The sequence below is a fragment of the Ambystoma mexicanum genome, chromosome 7p (assembly GCF_040938575.1).
Source record: "Ambystoma mexicanum isolate Mex_15411 chromosome 7p, UKY_AmexF1_1, whole genome shotgun sequence".
Classification (NCBI taxonomy): domain Eukaryota; kingdom Metazoa; phylum Chordata; class Amphibia; order Caudata; family Ambystomatidae; genus Ambystoma; species Ambystoma mexicanum.
In genome coordinates, this window is record NC_090939.1 from 610,346,119 (window position 1) to 610,374,014 (window position 27,896).

Below are 27,896 nucleotides of genomic sequence, written 5' to 3' on the forward strand. Positions count from 1 at the left end.
GAAACCCACGGTGTTGGTCCCGTGACTTCTTCAATAATACCAGCGGCTTCGAGTGACCTTAACTCCTTCTCAACTTGTTCCCTCATGTGGAAGGGTGTCCTTCGGTGTCTTACCGCGCGTGGTTGCACTGATTGATCAATATGTAGTTTGATGGTCTTTCCTTTGAGACAGCCTATCCCCCTCTGTAGCTTGGGGTGTTGCCTGAGGAAGTTCTCGACCTCGGATGTGTCGTCAACGTGGCATATGAATTTGACCACGCCCAGGTCCTCAGCCGCATCTCCGCTCAGCAGGCTTTCAATTCCCGCCTTGACAACATAGATTTTTGACCACAACTTCTGTTCGCCATGCTCAAGAGTGGTGCGGAACCTCCCGATGACTGGTAGAGGTTTCCGACTGCCGTAGGCAAATAGCCGAGTGTCTGTGGATTTTAGCTCGGGTCGTGTTGCGAGGGTTTGGAAAACGGTGGTTGGCATGACGTTTACCGAGGCCCCCGTGTCAATGGTCATTTGTATGTCCTGGCCTTGTATGTTGACCATGCATTTACGTCGCCTGGCGGTTCTTTTAGACGGTGCTGGCCCTTGGTTTAGTGTCGATACTAAGTACACCTTTCGGCCCTTTCCTTCGTTCTCCGTGCCTGCTGTTTGTCGTAGGGCTGAGACGTCATCCCCTTCTTCTTCCGTCGAGGAGTTGACTATCGCTACCCTCTTCGCGCTGGCTTGTTTCTTTTTTTTCGATGACCCTTTTTCCTGGGATCCTTGTGGAGGCTGTGGTGGCGTGTTCACTGATCTGCACACTTTCGCGTAGTGATCCTTCCTGCCGCATGCTCCGCACGTGGTGCCTTGCGCCGGGCAGTTTCGCCTTCCGTGCCTTTGACCACCACACCATCCACATTCGGTTGGTCCTGGTGCTCGAGGCTGCCACCTGTTCTGGGTGTAACCGCTGCCACTTTCGCTCCTCGTTGATTGTCTGTCCGAGATTTGAGCAACCATCGCTGTGGAAAATGACGGCTGGAGTTTTTGTAGGGTCACTTCCATGTTGGCGGCCCTGGAGTGGGAAGCTCCCTCTGTCGACCCAGTTCCAGGATGCGTTGTAGAGGGATGCCCTTTTCACTGAGCACGAGACACCTCAGCTTCTCCGAGTGAATTACATTTATGATTTGCCTCCTGATCTCCCTTTCGGTGTTCGTAAACTCACACGACATGGCCAGCTTCCTCAGCCTCGTGTGGTAGGCGTCGAGAGTCTCATCGGTGGCCTGGATGGTTGTGCAAAAGATAAAGGTTTCATAGTCTGGATTTAGTTGCGGGAGAAAATGTGCTGTTAGAGCGTCCTTCGCACTCCGGTATGCATCTTGGCCGTCATCCACATCCAGGGAGTTAAAGATGCGCAGCACCTCGTCGCCCACACTGAGGAGTAGATGAGCTTTCATTTTTCTGGATGACGTGACGTCCTTACATTCCATGGCCACCTCAAACTTCTGTAGCCATAGCTGCCATCTGGGCCCACTGGACGATGGGTCTGTGAATGGGTCGAATGGTTGGATCAACGTCGACGAACTCCCCTGCATGCGAGGCGGTGGTGACGCCATAGACAGGTGTGCCGCCATCCTGGATGGTGTGGAGGGTCCAGGGGTAGATGACCCAGTCGCCATGGTGTTGCGGGCGCTTGGTCAATGATTCTCTGCCCTCTGGGTTCGTGCGCGCCCTGTGGTGGGGCAGTGTCCTACCGGCACTTGTACTCCGATGGATTGGCGCCTCGTGGCCTGTGTGCCATGCAGGAGACGTTGTGCAGGTGATGACCGGGATGACACGAGAAGAGAAGAGAAAAAAAATGTTCACCCCCTGAGGATGAGGTGTGGGAGGGGGATAAAAAGAAATTTTTTTTTTTTTTTTTGGGGTGGGGGTCACGTGATCGTGGGGGCCCCCACCGGGTGTAAAAAAATTTACACGGGCGTCGGCCTCCGCATGCGAGATCGTGGTGGAGCGCGTGGATGCTCGCTCACTTCCTCGTCGCCATTGTTGTGTTCGTGTTCCCCGGAGGCCCAGCACGAGGGGCTGGCTCCGGTCCAGGAGGCCGCGTGGCCTGGAGCGCGGGCTAGGCAGGAGCGCTAAAGAAAACACACACACGCTGGTTTCACTTCGCCCGGAACTGCCTCCCACTCCAGGGGGCGGGGCCTTTATTAAGCTGCCCTACGTCACCGCGCTGCGGGACGTAGGGCGGATATAACATTGCATAAGGGGGGCGTTTTATGCCGCATCGCAGGGAGTGATGTGCAAAGGTAACGTGCAAAAAATATAACAAAGGGTTTTAATGGGGGAATTGGTATGGGACCAGCAAGACGCACGGGGTGTGGAGTTTGCAGGGACGGGGGACGAAGTAGAAGGTTAGGGAGGGAATGGGGATGTTCGTGGGGGTTCTGACAGGGGAGAAGGAGGCATGGTGCGAGGGGCGTAAGGCAGCTTGGTAGGAGAAGGGCCGGGACGGGAAAAGTAGGGCGGTGCAGGGAATATGCAGCAGGGGCGGTTGGCGGTTTAGTTACGGTTGGGCCGAGGTGTTCGGTATGTCCTGGGCGTGATTGGGAATGCGAGATTACATACCAAGGGGCAAGGGTTGAGGGGCCAGGGTTGGGTAATGCAGGGTGGGCCAAGTGGGAGATAAGGGTGAGAGTGTTCGGTGTCACCTTGGGCAAACCATGCAGGACCATAATTTTGGGCCATAAAGTCAGGCCATAAATTTGGAGAGGGCCTGGCCACCTAATGGCCTAGCCTGGGAACGTGGGAGGGAAATAAAAGGGGGGACACATGTCTTTAAAGCAGCTGGAAAATGTAAACAAATGTACGCAGACAGTGTGGCTGAGGACCTGTTGCTACAGAATAGGCAGTTGGTTGCCCTCATAGCCATCTGTACTAGGCGCAAATGCCAAGCGCTGTTGTTGCAGGTGCCTTGGTGGTGACATAAGGCACACATAACGTGGCAGACGTGCATACATACAGCTCCATGGTAAATGTTTTTTTTGTTGGGGGCTCTACTTTGGCGAAGAGTATTTATGGTACCCGCCAGGATTGTTTGTATTGGATTGTAGCGTATTATAAGGGACTTGTGAAGCTTCATCCTGAGCGATATACTTGAAGTAATATTGTCGCATTGCACGTTCTGGAGTGCATGGGCTTTTGACCATTAAAACACACTCGGCTGTGTGCTAGAATTTATACTGATTATTGTGAGTGCTAACCGAAACATGCTGGCTATAAAAGCACCAAAGGAAACGTTAAATAACAGACCGGTATGGTTTGGCGCCTGAAGTTTATGGCCGTGGCAACGCACCTAGCCAGGTTACGTAGTTAGACATGTGGTCCAGGGACCAGGGTGCATGCGGCAGGGAATTCAGGTTGTACTAGAGGGGAGGGGGGGACTTAATGGCGTCAAGATGTGGTGATCAAGAAATCTGGAATGTAGAGGGCGTAGTGAGTTATGGGCAGGAGGAGCAAGAGTGGAGTTGGGGGTGGGGAATTCGGGAATGGGAAACGGGAGAAACTTTTTATCATCATGTTTTGTAGAATGTTCGCCAAGGCAGTATGCCTTTATGAAGTTTAGGGCAAGGTATATACATTGGATCACTAAATGCAGACAGGTCTGTGTTTTGTGTAAGAACCAAATGCATTCTGGGAGTTGTGGTATTCATTTACTTCAATGACATTTAGCTGATTATCAAGGTTTGCAAAAGGAAGGCTTGGGGCTGGAAACAAACTGGTTCACAGAAAGTGAGTTGTACCTGGGATGGTAACCCTAACTTTAAACATAAACACCAAAGGTTAGATTGCCCGTTGACATCAATTTTGCACCAGTGCAAGACGTTTTGCAGTGACCTGTGCGCCCACGCACGAGCACAGAAATTGGAGCTGCACTGACGAGAAACACATGACCACCTATTAACCAGTGCATATAGAACATGTGCCACCAGTAGTGTGGTGGCGTTGCACACCGCCGCGTGCAGTATAAATAAACGGGGCTTTCCCGGCCTCGACAGTGCGACCGGGAAGCCTGAGCCAGAAGGACGTGTGCGGTGTGTGTCCTTGTGTGCTGGGGGGATTACGGGGATCGCTGGGGGTCAGGACACACCCCCAACAGTGGTGACGAGTGGGGAATGATGCATGGGCACGGCGGTGACGAATATGCAATTTTTCTTCCTGAAACGAAATCTTGCTGACATTTCGTTTCATGCCGTAGGCCGTTCTTCACCCACACGGCTGGCGGCCATTTTGAATAACCAGGCCGTGAACTTCACAGAGCTCCGGTTTGGCCGGTGAGTGGCATCCAGGCCTAATTTTTGGACACACTGCTAGCAGACAGGTTGGTCTGCGTGCCTATGCCCGAATTTTGGGTCTTCTACGTCGAGTGCAAGCGAGGAGGAGGGCTACAATGGCTGGGCCTGCATAGCCCACAATTTTTGGAACAGCTGAAGGCTGGGGCTTTTTTCATCCTCTTCATCATCAGACTGGTGGCCCTACTGCTTTTTCATCTTCTTCATCATCACGGAGGTATGTTGCAGTGGTTCTTCATTCTGCTTCCTGGAATCATCAGGCCTGGTGGCTGAGACTGGGCTGTTTATGATTGCCCATGGAGAGGGGACAGTGTGCTCTTGCTGTCTTCGGTCCCAGGGTGAACTTTCCTGTGCCTGGAGGTGAATCAGAGTTTGAGTTGCGGCCTCCATTTCCGATGCTGGGGGTTCCTGTGCGCTCGAACTCATGAGTGATACTGAAGATCAGGACGGTGCACAACCAGTAGCGGTGCAGCGGCCTCCACTTGCTCAAGCAGGGCCTCAAGGCCCACTGCCTCCAGTGCAGCCTGTGCAGCAACCTCCAATTGGTCAAGCAGGGCCTCAAGGCCCATTGCCTCCAGTGCAGCCAGTGGTAGCACCTGTTGCCCAGCTAATTCTTCCTGCCATGGCCCAGGCACGTGCACATGCGGCCTTGCAGCCCATCCCGGAGTTTGATGTTTCGGGCCCGCCTTCTAGCTTGGGGCCCAGATGGAAGAGGTGGGATGACCGCCTGGACATGTACTTTCGGGCCGCTCAAGTGGTTGATGATGACAGCAGGCTGGCAACCATGTTGTACTCGGCAGGGCCCTCAGTCCAGGATATCTTTGAATCGCTTCCACTGGGGGATGGATCCTACGGTCAGGCGAAGACTGCGCTTCAAGCCCATTTTCTGCCTCTTGCCAAGGCGGACTATGAACGCTTTGTGATGTTGTCCGCCAAACAGAAAGAGGACGAGACCTTGGACACATTCTATGGGCGCCTGAGGCGCCTGTCGCTCGCCTGTGCCTGGGGTGATGCAGAGGACATGATCAGGACCATGCTCATCCAGGCGTGCTCCTCGGGCAAGCTCAGGCGCCAAGTATTAAGGGAGCCTGGAATCACGCTGCCACGCATCCTAGAACTAGGGAGATGCCTTGAAGTGTCTGAGGCGAGGGCAGCTAGGATGGAGGCTGGGTCATGCTCCATCAAGACCGCGGAGGTGTGTGCGATGTGGCAGAGGCACCCGAAGACCTGGTGGCGGACCCCGGGACAGAGCCGGGAGGGCGGGGGAATCCTGCCAAAAGTGTGGGTACGACCTGCCCCACCCAACGGAATGCCCCGCGACCGGAAGGACATGCGGATGGTGTGGGCTGCCAGATCACTTCTCGAGGGTGTACAAGGCGGCCATGCTTGTGATGGTACCGTGAGGCCCGGCCCGGTCCAGTCTCCTTCGCCAGGGCAGACCGCCTAACGTCGCTCAGGTGGACCAGAGTGAAGAGGACGCCCAAGTGGAAGAGGCAGACGAAGAGGAGGAAGAGAACATTTTCTTCGTCTCCAGCATGGGGATCCTGAAAGGGAAGAACAGGAGGCAGCCAAGGTGCGTGCTGGAAGTCAATCGGACTCCAGTCCCGGTCCTGGTGGACACGGGCTTCCGTCATTGTGATGGCCCGGGGACACTATGGCGCTATGGACATGCCTCCTAAGTTGGTAGCACCGAAAGCCTGCATCTTCGCTTTCGGTGGTCTGGACCCCATCCCACTGGATGGTGCTTTTTTGGCAAAGGTGGAGCACGGCGGCTCGCAGATCACTGCACGCTTCTATGTGACACCGGTGAGCACCAACACCTTGTTGAGCTGTGCAGCGGCAGAGGCCCTCGACATCGTTAGCTTTGCATACTCGGTCTATCTGGAGGACATCAATGACTTGCTTGAGAAGTATGCTGCACTGTTCAATGGGATCGGACAGATGGCTAGTGACCCAGTGAGGTTGCATATTGATGAATCTGTGCAGCCCATCGCCCTGAAACATTACAGGGTACCCTTTCACCTTCGTGAACATGTCAACAAGGAGCTCGATAACTTGGTCAATCTTGGTATAATTGAGAAGGTGGAGGGTTCGACTCCCTGGGTGTCCCCAATTGTAGTGGCCCGGAAACCCAAACAACCAGATGCCATCAGAATCTGTGTCGAGATGAGGCTGCTGAATAAAGCTATCAAGAGGGAGAGGCACCTCACCCCGACGATTGATGACATCATTGCCGAGGTACAAGGCGCTCGCTTCTTTTCAAAGCTGGACCTCTGAGCGGGCCACCACCAGGTTGTTCTCCACCCCGAGTCGAGGTATATTACCACCTTTACTACACACCGGGGGCTGTACTGTTACAAAAGACTGAGCTTTGGTGTGTCTTCGGCAGCGGAGGTGTTCCAAAATATCATCCGAGGCGCCCTGGCAGATCTCGAGGGTGTCTTGAATATCAGTGATGATATCCTGGTGTTTGCAAGGACGGAGGTGGACCATCTGAGGCAGCTGGCAAAAACGTTTGAGAGGTTGCAGTCCCTGGGCCTCACCCTCCACAAGGAGAAATGCGAGTTTCTGAGACCATCGATAGAGTTCTTTGGCTTTGTATTTAAAGAAGGGGGTGTATCACCAGATCCCAAGAAGGTCCAGGACATTAAAAAGGCGCAGCCACCGGAATCCGTGTCCGATGTGCGGAGCTTCTTAGGTATGGTTACATACTGTGGACGGTTCATCCAGAATCTTACATCCAGGTCGGAACCGCTCAGAGCACTGACAAGGAAAGACACCACCTGGAACTGGGGTCCGCTTGAACAAGCGTCATTCGATGACATCAGGGGTGCCCTGGCAGCAGAGGATACCATGGCGTTCTTCGATCCAGTGTTGGCGTCGGAGATCATTGTCGATGCCAGCCCGTTCGGCCTGGGCGCCGTGTTCACGCAGATTTACCGTGATGGGGGTGTCCGCCCGGTGGCTTACGCCAGCAAAGCGCTGTCGGATGCGGAGCAACGGTATTCACAGATTGAGCGCGAGGTGCTGCCGGTGCTCTGGGGCTGCAGGCACTTCCGGCTCTACGTCCTCGGACGCCCGGTGACGGTTGTGACGGACCACAAGCCATTGCTTCCTATCTTGGCCGGGTCGTCATGTAAGCTGCCGGCAAGGAATGAGCGGTGGATGCTCGCTCTCCTGGAATACAGAGTCACCTTGGTGTATCGGCCGGGGGCGAACAATGCGGCAGACTATCTCTCAAGACACCTTGGTGCGCCTGGGAAGGAAGACCATGACACATGTGCAAAGGAAGCCGATGAACATGTACGTGTGGTGGTGGAGGCGGCCACGCCGAATGCGATGCTCCTGGAGGAGCTCGAGGCCGCTGCAGCGGAAGATAAGTGTTTCCAAATCCTGAGTCACTCCTATCAGGATGGGACCTGGAAGTCGGTGCTGGAGGCCCTGGCGGGGCGCACTCAGGAGACCAGAACCGGACTGGAGCAGCTGTGGAAGGTCAGAGAGGAGCTCTCGATTTTGGCATCCGGTCTTCTGCTCAGGGGAGATCGCATTGTCATGCCCCAATACAAGGTGAGGGAGGTAATCACCCTTACCCACCGTGGACACCAGGGCGCCGCCAAGACTAAGGCCCGCCTAAGACTGAAAGTGTGGTTCCCGGAACTGGAACGTAAAGTGGACGACTTCGTGGTGGGCTGCGTCTGGTGTCAGGCGGCGTCTCCCCTGCAGCTTGAGCCTGCCATAGAAGTGATGCCTCGGGGACGCGACCCTGGGAAGTTGTTAATGCGGACTTTGGCTCCACCACGATGGGCACCCACTTCCTGGTGCTGGTCGACGAATACTCAAGACACCCGGAAGTGGAATTTGTGGAGTCGGTGGCGTTTGAGCATGTGGTGGTGGCCGTGGAAAAGGTGTTTGCGGCCCATGGTTTCCCTGGCACATTGTGCTTGGACAACGGGGCGCCGTTCCAGAGCGAGCGATTCTCGGAGCTAATGGAGAGCTGCAGGGTGCTACACAGGAAGATCACACCCCTATGGCCAAGGGCAAACGGCGAAGCCGAACGGCTGATGAGGACTCTCAACAAGACCTTTAGAATCACCCAGGGCCAGGGGCAATCCCTCCAAAGAGCTCTCTATCAATTCCTGAGGGTGTACCACACCACCCCGCATGCCTCCACCGAAGTGGCACCGGCAGAAGCATTATTCAAACGGTGCCCTCGGGGGCTGTTACCGGAGGTGGGGGAGAAAGAACCGGGGGTAATCGACAACCAACAGGTCGAGGCAGACCGGCGAGTGAGGATCGAGCAGGAAAACATCCGGCAAGGACTTCGCCTGCAGTGGCTGGAGCCGGGCGATGAGGTCCTCATTCGAAATAGACACCCCCATGGAAAGCTCTCCCTTCCGTATGAGCTTGAGCCGCTGGACGTCGTTGCAGTCAAGGGATCCATGGTGACTGCCTCAGACGGCAGGTCTGCGGTAACCAGCAATGTGAGCTTCTTCAAGAAGCTAGGGGATCCGAGACCTGACCCGCCCCCTGATCCGGACTTAAGGGTGGTTCCTGGGGACCAAGGAGAGACACCCTGCCTGCCTGAGTCCCCGGCCCGGATGACGCCTATGGACAGATCACCCGTGCCGGAGGTGAGCGGGAGGTACCCTCAGAGGGCTGGGCGAGGGAAACCCACTCACCTCAGCGACTACGTTTTGGGACATTTGTCTGAGCATCCTGATGGTGAGAACTGTTAAATAAAGGGACCCGGGTGGATGTCAATAAAGGGGTATTTTGGAACTGGGTATGAGATGTGGTTATCATTGTAGTGTTAGCTGGTTTGCAGTGTGTAGCCTTTAAATGTTTGTTGTTGTCCTCCCGAAAAAGGAGGAGTGTGGCGCTGCCCGATGACGGGGCGTGCACGCCGCGGCGTGACGTTGCACGCTGCCGCGTGCAGTATAAATAAACGGGGCGTTCCCAGCCGCGACTGTGCAACCGGTAAACCCAAGCCAGAAGGACGTGTGCGGTGTGAGTCCTTGTGTGCTGGAGGGCTTACGGGGATCGCTGGGGGTCAGGACACACCCCCAACAAGTAGACCATTGCAAATGGCAGTACCATGTTACCCGGCACCAGAGCAGTACATGAAGATGTGCCCTTAGGCTTCGTTGTATAGCGCTTAAAATTGATGCTTAGCTGCAAGGCGCTACCAAAGCTCATGGCGTTGCACGGTACGGTATCCTGCGCTGCTTGCAACAGCAAAAAGATAAATGGCCGCAGCTCGTCGTCATACTGTGGGGCGTAGACAGATAGTGTTTGGTGATCTGTTTCTAAGGGCTGCCTCCGACCGCTCAAGGTTTTCGAATCTATTTGGAAGTGTCAGTTATTGCGTATGGAATGCTTTTGGTCTGTTGGCACTGCAGGGGTGGACAGGGAACTAAAAGAGGCCCTGGAAGTAATATTCAAAGTGGGCCCCATATTACTCATTTTCAGCAAGCCCAAGGCTTTTCCCACGAAAAATGTGGGAATGCCACATAAAGAAGGCCAGGGTGCAGAGGCCCAATGGGTAATCTCCAGAGTTCCCTATAGGCCAGTCCACCTAGGGGTGACAGTAATTTGCATATGTGTTTCGGGAGTCTGCCTGGAAGTGGCAGTACTGTGCCTATGTGTTTTCTGCCTCTGCCTGGAGGGTAATAGACGATGCTATGATATGCCATCAGTGTCTGCTTACCTTCCCGTATCTGTGGGGGAGCGTGTTTACTGTTTGGAAGTAGCATTTGTGGTTTCCATCACAGTTTCGAGGTGTTAGTACTTGTGTATTTGGGTCTTTTAGGACGGGAGGGTCCTCTCTTGTGGGAAGTTTACACGTTTTGCCATGACAAGGCGAGGGAGGGGAACAGGGGGGAACGAAACAGTGATTTTACTAGGCCCAGTGACATTGAGAACGTGCAAGTGCATAGGGGCACAGAGCTCCAGTGAGATGGATGTATAGATAGATGGGTAGACCTAACTGGAACATTCTGAACGGGCAGTCCTAAGCTGCATAATCATGCACCAGGCTACCTGCCAATACTTGTGCCAGGCATAATTAAGCAAGGGGGCAATAGGCATACATGGTGAGGTTATAGCAACATGCAGTCTCCGTGGTTTCATGTGCCAGGCTAACCGAGAGTGGAAAAGATATTTCCAATATTGGTGTCAGGCAGAATTAAAGGATGGGGCATTAGGCATTCATAGTGTTGTTAACGCGCCATGCAGGCTCCGGGTAGCACGGGGCATTGACACACACCACAGTCAACTAAGAATGACGAACTAGAAAAGGAGTTACAAGGAAAGGGCCCACACTTTCTCTTGTCAGTACACAGTGGCATGTGGGGTTTCATTCCTTTTGTGGCACTGTGAGGGGGTTCACGGGATGAGGTTGACAAAAGTGATCCAAACTGCACAGGTTAAAGAAGATCTATTCAACAGCACTGATCTTTTTAACAACCCGGTCAAAAGACTGGCCGAAGCTTTCAGCTGCATGGTGAAGTGGCTCGGCAGGCTGAATTGGCGGCAGTCAGGGCCTGTATGGGGCATAAGGATGAGGGGGCAGAGGGGGAGGGGGAGCTGTGTTCCTGCTTTTCCTGGAGCCAACGCCCAAATTCAGCAATCTCAGTCGGTGGTAGTTACAGGTTAAGTCACATATTGCTGCTTCATGTAGAATGCAAAGCTATTGGCCAGCAAGTCTGCTCCCATTGTTACTGCACTGCCACTGGAAGGTCTCCACTCAGACATTTTCCCACTAGACACACAGAATGAACCACACCAATGTTAATGCTGTTGATAATGTTGAAACAAACTGAACTATTTTTCACACTTTGGTGCTGAATTTCAGCATTATATATTTGATATGGACTCCTTGTACTTACATCACTGCGTGTGTTTGCTCAGTGTCTCTGTCTGCTCAGTGCACAGTTTGGCGTCTGGTCCTTGAGTGACAAACATCACACGTAGCGCTTACGGTCATTTCTTTACCTATCAACAAATGGGTGGGTTGCCCAATGCCTGCTGTCGGAAGGATTTTCTGACGGGTAGGAAAAAATGACAGGTCAGGCTGTCAGATTTTCCTACCCCGTCACTTTTTCCTACCCCTGGGTGGGTTGCCCAATGCCTGCTCTCGGTAGGATTTTCTGACGGGTAGGAAAAAACGACAGGTCAGGCTGTCAGATTGTCCTACCCGTCACTTTTTCCTACCCCTGGGAGGGTTGCACAATGCCTGCTGTCGGTAGGATTTTCTGACAGTGTAGGAAAAAATGACAGGTCAGGCTGTCAGATTTTCCTACCCCGTCACTTTTTCCTACCCCTGGGTGGGTTTCCCAATGCCTGCTCTCGGTAGGATTTTCTGACGGGTAGGAAAAAATGACAGGTCAGGCTGTCAGATTTTCCTACCCCGTCACTTTTTCCTACCCCTGGGTGGGTTGCCCAATGCCTGCTCTCGGTAGGATTTTCTGACGGGTAGGAAAAAATGATAGGTCAGGCTGTCAGATTTTCCTACCCGTCACTTTTTTCTACCCCTGGGTGGGTTGCCCAATGCCTGCTCTCGGTAGGATTTTCTGACGATGTAGGAAAAAATTACAGGTCAGGCTGTCAGATTTTCCTACCCCGTCACTTTTTCCTACCCCTGGGTGGGTTGCCCAATGCCTGCTCTCGGTAGGGTTTTCTGACGGGTAGGGAAAAATGACAGGTCAGGCTGTCAGATTTTCCTACCCCGTCCCTTTTTCCTACCCCTGGGTGGGTTGCCCAATGCCTGCTCTCGGTAGGGTTTTCTGACGGGTAGGAAAAAATTATAGGTCAGGCTATCAGATTTTCCTACACGTCACTTTTTTCTACCCCTGGGTGGGTTGCCCAATGCCTGCTCTCAGTAGGATTTTCAGACGGGTAGGAAAAAATGACAGGTCAGGCTGTCAGATTTTCCTACCCGTCACTTTTTCCTACCCCTGGGTGGGTTGCCCAATGCCTGCGTTCGGTAGGATTTTCTGACGGATAGGAAAAAATGACAGGTCAGGCTGTCATAGTTTCCAACCCCATCACTTTTTCCTACCCCTGGGTGGGTTGCCCAATGCCTGCTGTCGGTAAGATTTTCTGACAGGTAGCAAAAAATGACATTACAATTCCTGTCAGATTTTCCTACCGATAGGATTTTCTGTGACGTTACATCGGCAATTAGGGAAGTCTCGACATCGGGTCCTCACCTCTCCTTCAACGTCCCCCCCCTCCAGCGTACGTGCAAATCCACTCAGGCGACCCTGCAAACACTATGTACTCAGTGAGTCTGCTGGGCCGAGGACTCGCGCTGTCATGTCTGGCTCACAGATCAGTAGAAACCCCTGCAAGAGGGCTGCGCAAGCTGTCTGCCCATGTACTCTCCCAGTTCATGTACGGCAAACAGCTGTCGACTGGTCCTCTCAATGCCTCGCCTTACTCTCATGCCGCTCACGGTGCAGTGCTGCCGTGGGTCGTTACTCTGCCGCAGGTTCACGTTACTCGTCGCCAAAATGTTATGCTAATAAATGAATGCTCACACAGTGCTTGAAGTAGTGAGTGCTTTTGTTAAGCTAACATCAGTAATGACCCCCCGCCGGAGGCATCAATCGCAACTGACACCAGGCAGAATATGGAAACCCATGTGCTGAGACTCCACATTCCACATAGATGTTCATGGAACAACACTGTGACAAGCACTATGACACATAGAATGTACTCAAGAACTATATACAGATTAATGATATAAAACTTGAGATGGCTCAAACTAAGCCTCTCTAACACAACCCTTTCTCCTTGCATCGCTGTTTCAAAACATCCTACAACAAGGGGGTTGTCCTACCCACTATGATTCTAAGAGGTGTACGGAGGGAATTCAGTGTACACTGGTTTTTAGACCCTAATGGGAGCACATACATTCTGAGCAACCATTGTAGAAAGCAACATGCTTGCTGATGCAAAACACATGACTCAAAATTATAAAAAGAATTTTTAATTTAGCTTTCTATTATGAGCATTTGTACATATGACCAACAGCTTGTCAATCAAGTGTCCCATGTCCCATGTCATTGGATGTGAAGAACACACTGTTACAGTGCAAGTAGAGGAGACGGTGAAGACAGGTCTCCTATGCCCGGCTAAAGTCTGACCTTATATTATGGTCTACGTCTGGGTATGATGTTAGAGATTTAGAGGCAACACAAGTGATAGCCCATAGAAAATCTGGGTTAGTGAACTGCTGACGTTTCGGCAGGATAGGTTGTAGCCTTCTTCTGGGGCCAAAAAAGTCAGGAGACTCTGTGTTAAAAGAGAAAGACAGGAGAAAATCATGAAAGAAAGTGTGAGAGAGATCAGTGTTTAAAACAGCAGCAAGGTGCTGGAGTGGATCAGTACGATGTATCAAATACTAAAACACAATTCCTAGAAGGGATTCCAAAAAAGGGGGTCCACTGACCACTGGTCGTGCTTCCAGTAGGAGCAGATGGACACGGGGGGTTCCATCGTAGGGCAGATGAAGGCGCAGGAGGGAGTAGCGTGGGTCGGGAGGGCAGCCAGGCTGGGGGCAGTTGCCCCGTGGGTGACTGGTGCAGGACCCCTGAAGTAGTGGACGAGGTCCGGGGAAGGTCCCAAGGGAAAAAGCCTTAGGAGCACAGAGAAAGAAGAGAAAAGACAGGAGTTTGCAGCACTAGTAAATGAGTGGCTTTGGGCGCAAAATCAGGTGTGGAGATAGTGTGGGTCCACTCTCTCAAGCAAAGAAATGTACCTGTGACTGTTTGAGGAGCACGGCAGAAGTTAGAGCAGAGGACCGAGTCAGGAGGCAGCCAAGAGCAAAGTCATCGGGGCTGGGAAGCTCGGGGTGATATGCCGTCTCGTGTGCCCTGTAGGCAAAAAGAATGGAATACATGGCCAAAAGGGTACATCAATAAAAACCCTAGCATACAGGGTGGGCGTTGCGCACGGGTGAAGGGAGCAGATGGCTATAGTCTGGCGTGCAGACTGGGGGAAGAAAGAGAGACGTACCTGCGGGGAGTATCGGCATGTGGCAGAGAGGTGCAGGCGTCTCAAAATGGTGCCTGTGCTGGCTCTGGAAAGGAGAGCTGAGTATTTGCACTGTGTAAAGAAGCGCAGCAGCGCATGCGCGGGATACTAGTGTCTCGTTATGAGTCCGGTGCTGTAGCAGGAGGGCGAGCGGGTAGTGGCTTGATGATCGGGAGGCTATGCGACACTGAAGGGGTGGGTCTTCAGTGTAGCAGCGAGAAGGCTGCCCATGGAGCCTGTCCATAGTTAATGAGGAGTGTGAACAGAGCACAGGGCCACAGACTCCCCGGGAACAAGGTTGGTGGAGGGAGTAATATGGCGATTACTGTGGGTGCCGACTGGCCTAGGCAGGCTGGGAGGCAAGGCACGGAACGGCCCTTGGTGAAGAATCAGTAAATCAAAAACCCCAGGGCCAGTAAAAGATTGCGAACTGGCACAGGCTGTTTTTTTAAAAAACAATTGTGTTGATGAGTTAAAAACAAAAAACAACAAATGCGCATTGGGAATCTAAATGACCCTGAATGAGCCGGGTTGGCGAAGAGGCTGGAGTTGGTGAATCAAATGCTTGAGTGCTTGCAACATAAACAAGTACAGACAAAAAGTACAACGGTATAACCAAGTCTTTTGTGTACACACAAGACGGTAAGTGAGCCATGGTGGAATAGAGAAAACAGCATTCTTATTACAAATTACAGATTTGCGCCCCTCAACACTGAAGTGGGCATTATGCAGGTCTGCAAATAGTTACAGTGCAGCCATGGAAAAGCACATGTCCTTTGCTGTAAACATAACGAGTACCAATCATTAATAGATGCAAATACATAAGTTTCTAGCATTACAAAAATAGAGAGGTCGTAACAACCTGCTACAGAAATCCAATCATGTACAGAGTAGCAAAAATGTCATGGTGATTGATGTCCCATCAGCAACGTGAAATGCATTATTGCAAGGAAATTGATAACCAAGTGTGAGGGCGGTCCCCTAGGGAAAATGAGCCCCCTGGCTTGGGAGTTGTGTCTAAATAGCCAGATGGGGTGGTTTGTAACACGGTCCGGGGTCCAGTGTGAGGGTTCTGGGCTGTATTTTAAATATTGAATGATCCTGGTAGGGCTTCATTGAGGCCAGTGGTGGTGGATTTAAGTTTGTGCATCCACCATGCTTCTTTAAAATTCAGGGCGTTGCCAGTATTGGTTCTGTTCTGGACTTTGTCCACCACCCACCAGGCAAATGAATCTGGATCATGGTGGAATTCCATGAAGTGGTGGACCAGAGGGGCAGCAGGAGTTTTGCAACGTATCCTCGATCTATGTTCACTGATACGTTTGTGCACAGGTCTTGAAGTTTGGCCTACGTATCTTAGGCCGCAGGGGCATTGAATCACGTAGATAACATTGGTGGATTTGCAGTTAGAAAAGTGTCTGAGTTTCCACTCTTTTCCCTCTATCATGAAAGAATTAAGTTTCTTGGTTTGCCTGCAGCCCGTGCATTGGCCGCATGGGTGATGTCCAATGATTTCTCTCATGTCCCACATTGTAGAACGGCCTGAAATGTTGTTAGATTTTGCACTGGTGAGAAATTCTTTGAGGTTTTTGGACCTCCTGAGGGCCATCCGAGGTTTGGGTTCATCTGGAAGATTGAGTTGCACCAGAGGCCAGAATTTCTTGATGAGGGTTTTGAGTTTGGAAGTGGTAGGGCTAAAGGTGGTGACGCAAGTTAGAATGTTCTCAGATGAGGTGGTTTTATCTTTGCGTGTAAGAAGGGCCTCTCTTGGTGTGAATCTTGCTCGCTTCTGGGTGTTTTTTATATGTTTTTTGGGGTATCCTCTTGCCGTCAGTTTAAGCTGTAGGTCACTGGAATGTTTCTGGAAATCCTCCATTTGGGTACAGTTGCGGCAGATCCTCAAAAAGTGACCGTATGGGAGATTGTCCCGTAAGCTCTTGGGGTGGTGACTGCTGTAATGCAGGACCGTGTTGCGGTCAGTGGTTTTTTTGAAGATTGAGCATTCAAGTTTATTGTTCTTGGGTGTGATTGTAAGGTCCAGGAAATTCATTTTCTGGTTGCTCTTATTTATGGTGAATTGGATTTCTGTGGTACGTAAGTTCAGCCATTGAAAAAATTCCATCAAGGTGTTATCTTCTCCTTTCCAGAGGAAAATGATGTCATCAATGTACCGAAATCATAAGGTGACGTAGTTCAGGTACGGGTTGTTCATGTTGAGGACGTGTGTCAGTTCAAATTTGGACATAAAGATGATGGCCATGCTGGGGGCAAAAACGGCACCCATGGCTGTGCCACAGGTTTGTAGGTAGAAGGTGTTGTTGTACTCGAAAAAGTTGTTAGTGAGTGCTATTTCAAGAAGTTCAATGATGAAGTTGATGGGCACACGTCTTTGTGTCATGTGGTGAGTTAAATGATGTCTAATACACTCCAGTGCTGGTTGTTGTGGAATGGAGGTATAGAGGCTCTTGATGTCTAATGACACAAGGAGATCTTCAGAGGAGTGGAATGGTTGGTTTTCGAATTTGGTAATGGTGTCCATAGTGTCTCTTAGGTAAGTTGGGGTCTGCTGGCTCAGAGGTTTCAAAAAGTAATCAATGAAAGTTTCAATGGGCTCCAGGATGGAGCCACATCCTGATACGATGGGTCTGCCAGGTGGTGTATGACTGTCTTTATGGATTTTGGGAAGGGCGTAGAGAACGGGGGTCCTTCCTTCTGATGTGTTGAGAAATGCCTCTTCCTTATCGGTGATCCAATTGTGTTCCAGTGCATATCTTGTTGTTTCTTGGATCTTGATTTTTATTTTTTATTTTTATTTAGTTTCAAGACATCCAGCTGTTTCGGAAGCACAGATGGGGTTTTGGAGATTAAAATCCAATCATCCGCAAACAAAAGTATAGTCTTTTCTTTCCTCTGATAGATGGCGCATCAGCTAGCAGACTCTCTCTACAGCAAGGGAATGTATATATAATAAAAACAAAATGGGCCAGCACACAACCCTGCCTAGTCCCTTGTTCCACCAGAAAACGTTGCTTGTGCGCTTTCTTTAAACCAAATTTAACAGTGGTAGTATTATCATTATAAAACATGTGTACTACCTATATCAAGGAGGACGGGATACCGACATCTAACATTTCTTTCCACCAATACAACTAAGGGACATTATCAAAAGCTATCTTTAAATGAAGAAAAACAAAATATAATGATTGAGCTCGCAGCACCACACATTTTTGAATCAATAAAATCAACCTAAAGATCTACTGTAGAAAGACCTAAAACAGGTCTGTACATGTACTAAAACGTTCGTCATCTACCCACTCCTCTAATCGACCCAGTCAGTAACACTTTACCATACAATTTAGCTGAACAATCTTTTAATGAAATTGGTCGATAGCTTGCTAAATCAGTGATCTCCCTTTTTAAAAATCAGAATTATAATGGTGCTTTGCCATCTTTGAGAAAATCCAAGTCCTGTATTAATAATATAAAATAAATAATTGTGTTAAAAAATGGGGTTCAAATATTAGTTCTACTTAGTCACCGGAAATCTGATCAGGACCAGGTGGTTTGCCAGACTTTTGGCCATTTATATCTGCCTCCACTTCTCTCTCTCTGTGAACAGTAGCTGTCCCACAGTCCATGATACAACCACAGTTTTTAGAATATGGCTAGTTGTTTGGGGTGCGGGAGGATTGCATTTATACATATACCATATGTATAACCCTACACAAGGAACAAAAGCCCATCTGGCCCCTTTCTTGACTCAAAACCTCAGTACACAACCCCATACACACACCCCTAGCTCTAGTGACCCGTCCTGCACCCCTCCATAGCCAACACCCCAGCACACTTACCCCTAGCCCTAGTGCCCCACACATCCTCTCTTTAACCTAAGACCCCTAATGCAACTGAACATTTGTTGCCTGCAGGTCCTTCACATTTTATGTCCCTTCTTCGTAACCTCCTTTTAATAAGGGGGTTTGAGAACAGCAGCCCTGGCAGAAGGGGTTCAGGGAAACCAGGGTTGATGGTGGGATGTTGGGGGTTGATGGTAAAGTGTTCACATGCAATTACATCTGTCGTAAGGCATACATGCGCTCTAAAATCCCAGAGAGAAATCTCACTGCCTAGATCATGTTGGCTCTTGCCTCCCAGGTGGGCTGCTCCTAAATGGTAATGGCTGCTATGGTGGTGGCTAGCAGGTAGGAGCGCTGGACGAAGTACGGCACAACTCTTTTGCCATTTTAGGCCAGGCTCTTTTGGAGGCTTGCCAGGACGTCCTTCTGCCTTGTGGCCACGTGACCCTGTCCAGCCTGCTTCCCCTATTTCCTGTAGGCGCACCCAGGATATTGTCCAGCTTGAAAATATGTGGCTCTACTGGCCGTGGGCTGGTCCTCTAGAATGTTCTGCCACTGGTGTTGGGTGGGATCTATATGAGCATATTCCTGTTGAACAATAAATGACAGTAATGCACTGATGTTTGTAAGGGAGAGGCACACAGGGTCCAGCACTGTCGTGCACTTGATTGTGTCCTCCTCGTCCTCCTTTGGCAAATTGCAAACTGGCACCTCTGTTGGCAGTGAGACGTTGAAGACCTAATCCGAGCTGGGAACTACTGCCTGTGCTGCAGGCTGTTGCTGTTATAAATGAGGGGGTGCAAGGACAACCCTCTTGCTACCTGATTTCCTGCCAGGCAAGGAACTGAAGTTGTGCTATTTATCTATGGCAGAAGTACCCACTGGTGGAGGGAGCACTGGCTGTGATGGTGATAGGCGACACTTTCAAGGAAGCAATGGTTGGGGTGGTGGTGGGGGCAGCCGAAGTAGCTGTGACTAAGAAGGCAGTGACAGTGACTGCGGTGGAAGGCTTGCCGGTGGCATCACTGGTGATGATACAAGTCTTGGATGTTTGTCCCTGCTCCGAGTAAACAGTCTCTTTGTCTCTAATGGACAAGAATGTAACAGACAGCCAGTGGACAGAGACAAGCTTGACTCGGAAAATTGCCATTTTGAGTCCATGAATGTGCCTTGAGTATCAGATGTGAGCCACTAAAAGACCAGTCACACCACAAGACATAAGAATCCTTGTCCTCAAACAATGCCAAGTGTCTCACACAGCCAGGTAATTGGGGATGAGCAGTGGTCAGACTGCGATCTGCTTTGCCAATGTGAAACCATGCACACCCCAGCCTCTTCTAGGAATTGGCTTCTTACCATGTGGCTGCTTCCTCACAGCCCTCCTCATACAGATCCTGGATCTATAAGGCTATGTTGACTCGGAATCCCTGTCTTCTTTGAGTTTTAGTTTGCATTATATATTACTTCTCTGTCGGGCTACTAGTTATGTGCTTACACCTGATTTTACGGTATGGACATGGGACAAGTGATGTTTTGTATATATGTTTCCCACGCCCATGAATGCAGACATTTTCTGTGAGTTGAAGGTATTGACAAATGAAATGGCATGCCAAATAAATAGGGCACAGTTGGCTTTTAACTGTGCTAATGTCACAATGTCCTACAGATGTGGCACGAGGCCCGAGGGCTCTAGTTACATATGCAAGTGTGATGGCGACCCTGAGATTGGCACAAGACTACATTTGGGTATGCAATTTTTCAGACCAGCGCATATTGACACTACACTGTTCCAAACTCCCTGTTCATCCACCAAATTCCATGTTTCTCCCCTAGCCAGGTTGATATTCATTGTCATGTGGCATGTAATATCCAGTGCTTGCGCACCTCCTTCTCTAGTGAGTGGGCAGCCACTGCAGTCAGACTGTTTGCAATGTGCTGCCATATTTGTTTTATTCCGTGACAAAGTTATTTGGGCCCCCAAACAGGAAGGGGGCCGGACCCCCTTGATGGCTGCATCCACTAGAATTTCTAGTTCCTTTTCGGAACATTTTCTTTTCCTGGAGTCTCCCCAGAACCACTTTTGGCACTCATTTTCTGTTGATTGCACACTCGCAGGCAAAATGGTGATGGATTGATTCTCCAAAAATGGCCTCCAAGATAGATGTTGTCATCGTAGTTGCAGAAACTGACTTTTTCCAGAGGTAAATCAACAGTCACTTTTTTTTCAGGAAGTGCAGGAACATTATTTTTGGAGTTCTCTCCAACAATAATATTATATTCAATACATTTACTGCAGATTCGGCAGTCAGCTCGTCATATGGCTCTTCAACGGACAGAGGAGATAATTGTCTTACAGACTTTTTGGCTAAAATCTACCCAACTCAAAATAAGGCCTTTGCCTGTTATACGTTGTTGTTTTTGTAATGGATAGTTTTACAGCAACTGATCTCACTTCTAAATATGCTGGGGTGCTGATAATAAATTCCCCAAGAGAGAGCTAACCACCTTAGCGGCACCATTTATTTTCTTTTGCCTGTGACCGGAAGCAGTATTCAATGGGATTGATTTTCCTGTCGTGGCACTCCTAATCAGATAGAAAGTGGTTTTGAAACAAAATGATGTCTCCTTTTTAGGTTTTATTGACATAGGACAAGGTCTTTCGCCTTTTAATGGGGGTAGTAAAAGCCCCGATGCTTCAAGATTCTACGTTAAAGAACCTAGTTGGAAGTGTATCATTTGCATCCATAATACCTTTTTTTAACTATATCCGTACCACCACACAGAAAAATATAAGCACGGGGTGATACTTTATTTTGGATGGATGTTTATGCAAGATTGTATACCTGGATTCCAATACACTGAGCTTTTACTGAATAAGCCGGACTCCATATATTATGAATGAGCAAAACGATCAAGTAGAGAGGGAGGGACCTAGGGCAAGATAGTAAGGACGACATGGAAATAGAAAAGAAAGGAAGTGGGAATGTTGTTTTTCCTCTGATGAGATGGTTTCCATTTTAAATTAACTAAAACCTTTCAATTTTAGGAGCAGAACTCCGCGAAAGAATGTATGAATATTTGAATCATTTACCGGAACCTATTCCACAATTAGAGGTAAAACGCTTATTATGCCTGTGCATGCCACACAAATCCTGAAAATATCTGTTTTTGAGGACATAAGCGCTCACAATGACATGTATCCACCAAATTCATGGCAAGCTGTATGTAATGTGATGAGTTAAGGGGAGATTTTAGCAATTACACAGGGACTGACTATTCAACATTTATATAATATTTTATTGCATTTGGGTATTTGCAGTACATATGAATTGAGAAATTTCGGAATTGTTGAGTTTAACTTGGGGTTGTTACGACTGAGTGTGATGTGCATGATAGAAAGGGAGATATTTAGAATGAATGTGTAAAGCACACCAGACAAGAAAGCTTAACAAGGCCTCTAGCACTCATGGATGAATTCCAGTGTTTTATAAAAACAATTACAAAGACACCCTGCCTGCTTTATTTCATCAGGGTACATGGAACAGTCACTTCATCGATGGGCGAGGCCAATACGTGTACTGCCAAAAATGGAGTAAGATCCTCCATTACGCTCTTCCTCTAGCCCCATTACTCCCCTCAACATCAATATGAAACTATATGCTTTAGCGAGTAGGATAGGGCCTTTACCTCCATCTGTCATTGTGCAGGACTAATGTGGCTTCTGCCTAGGTAAACCTGCCTCGCCAATATCTGTAAAACAGCGGATCTCATTGACATTGTACACAGGCAAAAAATAACTGCCGTTCTAATCTCAGTCTTTGCTGGGATGATGTTCGACCGGATCGAATTAAACTTTCTCCAGGGTGCACTGGATACATTCAGGTTTCTTGTATTTTTTTCTGAATCTTACGGCCTGCGTATGGGCTTACTGCTTCCTTTCAGAGTTCTTCTCACTGATAAGCGGTACGTGTCAGTCAGGGGTAACCATTGTCACTGTTATTTACTTTGGTATCTGAGTCTCTGGCCAAGACTATTCAGGACTATGAGGAGATTATTAGAATACATTACACACAGAGTCTACAAAGCTTTGCTTTTTACAGATAATCTTCTGTTTTGCCTGTCACACCTTGAGTCGCATAAGCCTATATTGGTCAAAGTTAAATCTCTGTGCGCCATAGATCAAGAGATTATGAAATTAGTTTGGAATGGTTCCCACTCTAGAGTAGCTAAGAAAGTCATGTTTCTCTCATGTATGTCTCGAGGTTTATCAAGCCCTGATACTATCGGGCAGCTCAACTACGAGTCATAGGGGAATTTTTCAACTGAGATTTTGTGCATCTAAACTTAGATGTGGTACTTTCTTCTTGCAAACTCAATAAAAAGATTACATTAAAAATATATGCTCCCCAATGGCAGCTGAACCAGTGCATTGTATGAGCTGGAACGTGTGTGGTCTTGGCAACCCGATTAAAATGCACCAGCTCCAACTGTACATAGAAGGGCACAAGGTACATATCCTGTTTCTACAAGAAACTCACGCACTCACCAAGAACAGCAAAAGATTTTCTAGAAACTGGGCGCACAATGTTATTTATACCTCGTACTCGACTCAGTGTAGAAGGGTCATGACCATTACATACATTACACTCATTGAAGCACACTTAGATCCACTGGGGCGATATGTGTTACTGCGTGGTGTCCTCCTAGTCCGTGAAATAATCCTACTAAATGTGTATGGGCCTAATATCGATGACCCAGATTTCTATACAGAGCTGATGGGACTATTGTCGCTCTACTTCTTGATGCCAGTGCTGTGGGGACAGCAATTTCAATACCATTATGGATATCAACCTTGACAGGTCCCGATCGAAACCCCAACAAATGACAAAAGCGGCTTTGATGTCGCAGAAAGGCCTGAGTGAAATGGAAGTGATGGATGCCTGGACGATACTAAATCCTACATTGTGCAGGTACACCTTTTACTCCACGGTACATGTCTCCCATTCCCAAACAGACCTATGGTGGGTATCTGGCACACCAGTCGGCCAGCTCAAAGAAACAGACATATTGCCTAGGACATATTCGGACCACTCTCCAGTTACGCTGAAACTGTCCCTGGGGGAGGCACTAGTAATTAATAGACTGTGGAGATTTAAACCACAATCGCTATTAGGCCCTATCTTTGCGGCTGAAATGGAAAAGCGAGTGGACGAGTATTTTGAGATGAATACTAACACTGTTAGGAGCTACGCAACCCTATGGGAAGCCTTTAAGGCATAGATACGTGGCATTGCCCTGGCAGCGGAGTCAGGCATACTTAAAGCAATACGCAGGGATATCCACACCAGTGAAGCCAAACTGCATCTCCTGGAGCAGACGTATACATCTATGCCTGACAAAGCGATCTTAGGGGACATTAAAACCGAACTAGACAAGTTCCGGGCACATGCCGATAGGGAACAGGAGTTCCTGGACAGCCCAGGCCTGGCGAGGAAATACAAAGAGGGCGAGCACCCTGGTAGGCTCCTGGCTAGGATGGTGAAACAGGCACAAGGCAGTCACCACATTCCATTGATACAGGACGCGTCGGCTGATTGGTCGACAACACAACAGAGGTGAACCAGGTGTTTCACTCCTTCTATTCTGCACTGTACGTCAACTCAGACACGGCGACCTTTCCAGATATAGAATTGTTTCTAAACAGCCTTCCATGGTCAATAATGTCTGAAGATGCCAGGGCTACTGTCGATCATCCCATTACTGTCGAAGAAATGTCCTGTGCCATCAAAGCACTCCCTCTCAGCAAGGCCCCTGTCCCGGACAGTCTGAAGATGGAGTTCTTTAAACACTTTAATTCCTCCCTTCCCCCTAGATTGCTTGCAGTCTGGGAAGAGGCATGCACTGTCGGAATACTCCCCCTACCCTCCGGGAGGCAGTGATCTCGATCTTGCTTAAACCCGATAAACCTCCCGAGCAATTTGACTCCTACCGTCTCCTCTCACTTATACATTCTGATGTCAAAATAATCGCTACGGTACTGGCATTACGGTTAGCTCTGTATATGGAACATATTGTTCACCCAGATCAATCTGGTTTTGTCCCCAGCTGCTCCACAGCACTTAACCTGAGGTGTCTTTTTAATATCCTGGCACAGATTGATCCAGGCGCACAGGAGGCTGCCGCAGCCCTAAACGTACAAAAGGCCTATGATTCTGTTTCCTGGCAATTTATGTGGGCAGTGTTAGAAAAGTGCAACCTCGGGCCTGGGTTTATATCATGGGTTTGACTGTTGTACATGATGCCCACTGCCAAAGTCAGAGTAAATGGAGTACTTTCACCCCCTATAGACATCAATAGCGGAACCCGAGAATGCTGTCCACTGTGTCCCCTACTATAGTGATGGAGCCATTTGCAGATGCAATTCGCAGCAGGCACGCTCAGAAGAGGATCCGGCTTACTGGTGAGTTAGAAATCATTTCGCTTTATGCAGACGATACCCTGCAGTTAATTCGTGGCCCAGTAACACATCTGGCATCATTTATGCAAGAAGTTCTCTCCTTCAGCATCCTGTCTAGGCTGCGAGTTAACTGCGCCAAATCAGAGCTATTTCCGCTCACTGATGTAACCACCCCTCCACCAGAACTTATGGGCTTCGCCTGGGCCTCACTGGAAATGAAGTACTTAGGGGTGAACGTGACGCGTAATCAGACCTCTCTCTATGCCTGCAACTATGGTGTGTACCTGCCCCAGTTGATGGCTAAATGACATACCTGGGTGAAACTCACGGTCACAATAGTAGGCCGCGTGGCACTTCTTAAAATGATTACTCTTCAGTCAGTCAGTCAGTCAACAAGTTTATTCGGATTCCGAAGAAAATCCATCAAACACAAAAAAACATCATACAAAAACAATTACATTCAATATTCCAAGAGATAACAGAGTGCACCCCATCAAAAATCATAGAGGAGGAAAATAAATAAAACAAGAAGCCCCATTATCATCAAGAAGTCCCCCAATACAAGGGCCTATCCCCCAAGGAACCTGACCAATGACGTCCCAAAGGGGTGAGGTTAGCACCAGACAGGGGGGAGGGTCTCATAGTTAACCTCGGGGGGCACTCAAGGACTATTAGAGGATGACTACTGATTAGAATACCACTCCTGGGTGACCAACTAGTCCCCCCACATTGTCCTAGGACCGCCCTTGCCACTCCCAAGTCCCAAAATGCAAGTTCCACAATGTCACCCTGCTGGTTGTCCACTCTTGGCATTCTGCGACACCCTGCCAAGGATTCCCTGGACACAAAAGAGCAGCCTCTTACGGACCGCAGCCAATGTAGACTTTTGTTGAGGAGGGCATCCCTTGACTCCTTCCTGTCCCTTGCCAACCTGGGTATGCCATGCAAGTACATGGTAACTTGTCCGGTCCGGCCTAGGACATAGGGTGGAGGTAACCTCTCTCTACGCCACGAGCCGTAGGCTCTCCCCACTCCAGGAATAAGGCGTTTTGGGCCCGATTTGCTTGGTGCAGTGTCCTCCCGAGATGTAGATTTTGCCTTAGATTGGGGCACCCCGTTGGACTGGGGTACTGGGGTTGATACCCTTGGCTGCTTGTGGATTCCCAAGCACCATGCTAGAGCAAGGTTCAGTGAACGTGGGTGACACAGGGGCCTGTTCCTGATGGTGTGCCAGGGGGTGGGCCCGGGGTGAGACGATGGGCCCTTTGCGAGTTGTTAGAATGTTACAGGGCTCCCCCTCGCACTGCTTTTCCCCCTGCTTTCCGATGAGGACTGAGAGCAGATTTTTGATAACTGCCAACTCAGCCAACACTTGGATGCATACACAATTGCACACCCTGGCTGTAGAATCACCCCCAATTAAGGGGTCAGTGGCTGGTTTTACAGCGGAATTGGGGTCATCAAGTTGTTGCTTCGGAGCCCCGAGAAAGGATAGATGAGATTGCGAGCTGACTGAAGGGCTTAACGATGACATATAATCGCTCCAGAGACTGCTATGGTCAGAAGATATACTCAGCGGGGGTATGTTAATAGGCGGACTGCAAAGATGCAGGCTGCCCTCGTTGAGTGAGCAGACAGGGGTGGAGCTGGACGGGCCCACCTCTGTGCAAGAGCCAGGGTTAGGGCAAGGGACTGGGATGGGGACCATGCTGAGGGTTCCGGGGGTAGGATTTAGTGGAGGACAGCTGCTTTCCAATGTTACAGTCCCGGCCGCTTCCCACTCTTGTTCCCCCTCTTGCTCTTGCTCGAAACAGGATTGGCCGGATACAGAAATCCCAATTGGGGCGCTGGGTATCGTGGGGAGCTGAGGTGTAGAGAGCTCGACCTCATCGGAGTTCTGGAGGGCCGAGTTGGGGGGTTTAACTGTATGACACTGTTGGCGCTGCCTCCTGACAACCAGTATCTTGCGATCCGGTTTAGGACCCTTAACATGGGGAGCAGGCGTGAGGCCAAAAGGGGGGGGGAAGAGGGGCAAAACAGAGGGAGCTTTCCTTGGCACAGCATGAGACTTTAAGGACCTTAGAGACTTTAGGAGAGTCATGGTCAACGATCTCTGTCCCCCCTTGGCAGCAGTTGGATTTGAGGTTACTTGATGACTGTCTCTTAAGTGGATTCGTGTGGTACTTACTCGTGGTCCTCAATTTTCTGAATTTACAAGCCGGACCAGGCAGGTCTCCCGCCGCAGGCCAAACCTTGCCCCGCCGCGTTCTTCACCTCGGCGCGGTCCAGCACAGATCATTGAAGGCCAGTCTGTCTAGCCCCCCCACCGATCCGCGAACACCCCAGCGGGCCGCCAACACCCCGCGCCCTTGACCCGCGGGCTTCACCCTGCCGGGCTTCGGTCGCGGGAGAAATACACGGGGGGCGTGGCCACCAGTAAGGAGTCCCTCCAGGGACAAACAGCGTTCTCTGCGGGCCGCCAACACCCCGCGCCCTTGACCCGCGGGCTTCACCCTGCCGGGCTTGGGTCGCGGGAGAAATACACGGGGGGCGTGGCCACCAGTAAGGAGTCCCTCCAGGGACAAACAGCGTTCTCTGCGGGCCGCCAACACCCCGCGCCCTTGACCCGCGGGCTTCACCCTGCCGGGCTTGGGTCGCGGGAGAAATACACGGGGGGGCGTGGCCACCAGTAAGGAGTCCCTCCAGGGACAAACAGCGTTCTCTGCGGGCCGCCAACACCCCGCGCCCTTGACCCGCGGGCTTCACCCTGCCGGGCTTGGGTCGCGGGAGAAATACACGGGGGGGCGTGGCCACCAGTAAGGAGTCCCTCCAGGGACAAACAGCGTTCTCTGCGGGCCGCCAACACCCCGCGCCCTTGACCCGCGGGCTTCCCAAATTACTATACTATTTCTCTAATACATACCACTGTGTCCGGGAGCAACATTTTCCGATACACTTAAGGCGGCAATCAATAACTTCATGTGGCACGCTGGTGCAGTCCAGCTTAATTGGGAAGCCCTGACGGAATTTCTGGCGGGATACCGTGGAACTCATGAGCCCCACTGTATTGATAATGCTAGTATTATTCTTCCACAGGTGGAGCTGTGCAAGTTTTGGATTACATAATGAAGCAGTTTTAGAGGTGTTTGTCAACGCTGGGGTTACTGATTCCTCTATAAATATTGGGATAGAACAAGCATCTGAAACAATAGTCCTTTTGATTAACTCA

General features: G+C 50.0%; 1 protein-coding gene across 5 annotated transcripts in view; it reads left to right on the forward strand.

The window, feature by feature from the left end:
• Positions 1-27,896, forward strand: part of LOC138526196 (uncharacterized) — a 797,397-nt gene that overhangs the window by 381,209 nt on the left and 388,292 nt on the right. For all 5 annotated transcript variants that reach the window (XM_069636626.1, XM_069636629.1, XM_069636630.1 and 2 more), the window contains exon 4: positions 21,257-21,324. In XM_069636626.1, the coding sequence (XP_069492727.1) occupies positions 21,257-21,324 (68 nt within the window). The remainder of the gene's footprint in view (positions 1-21,256; positions 21,325-27,896) is intronic.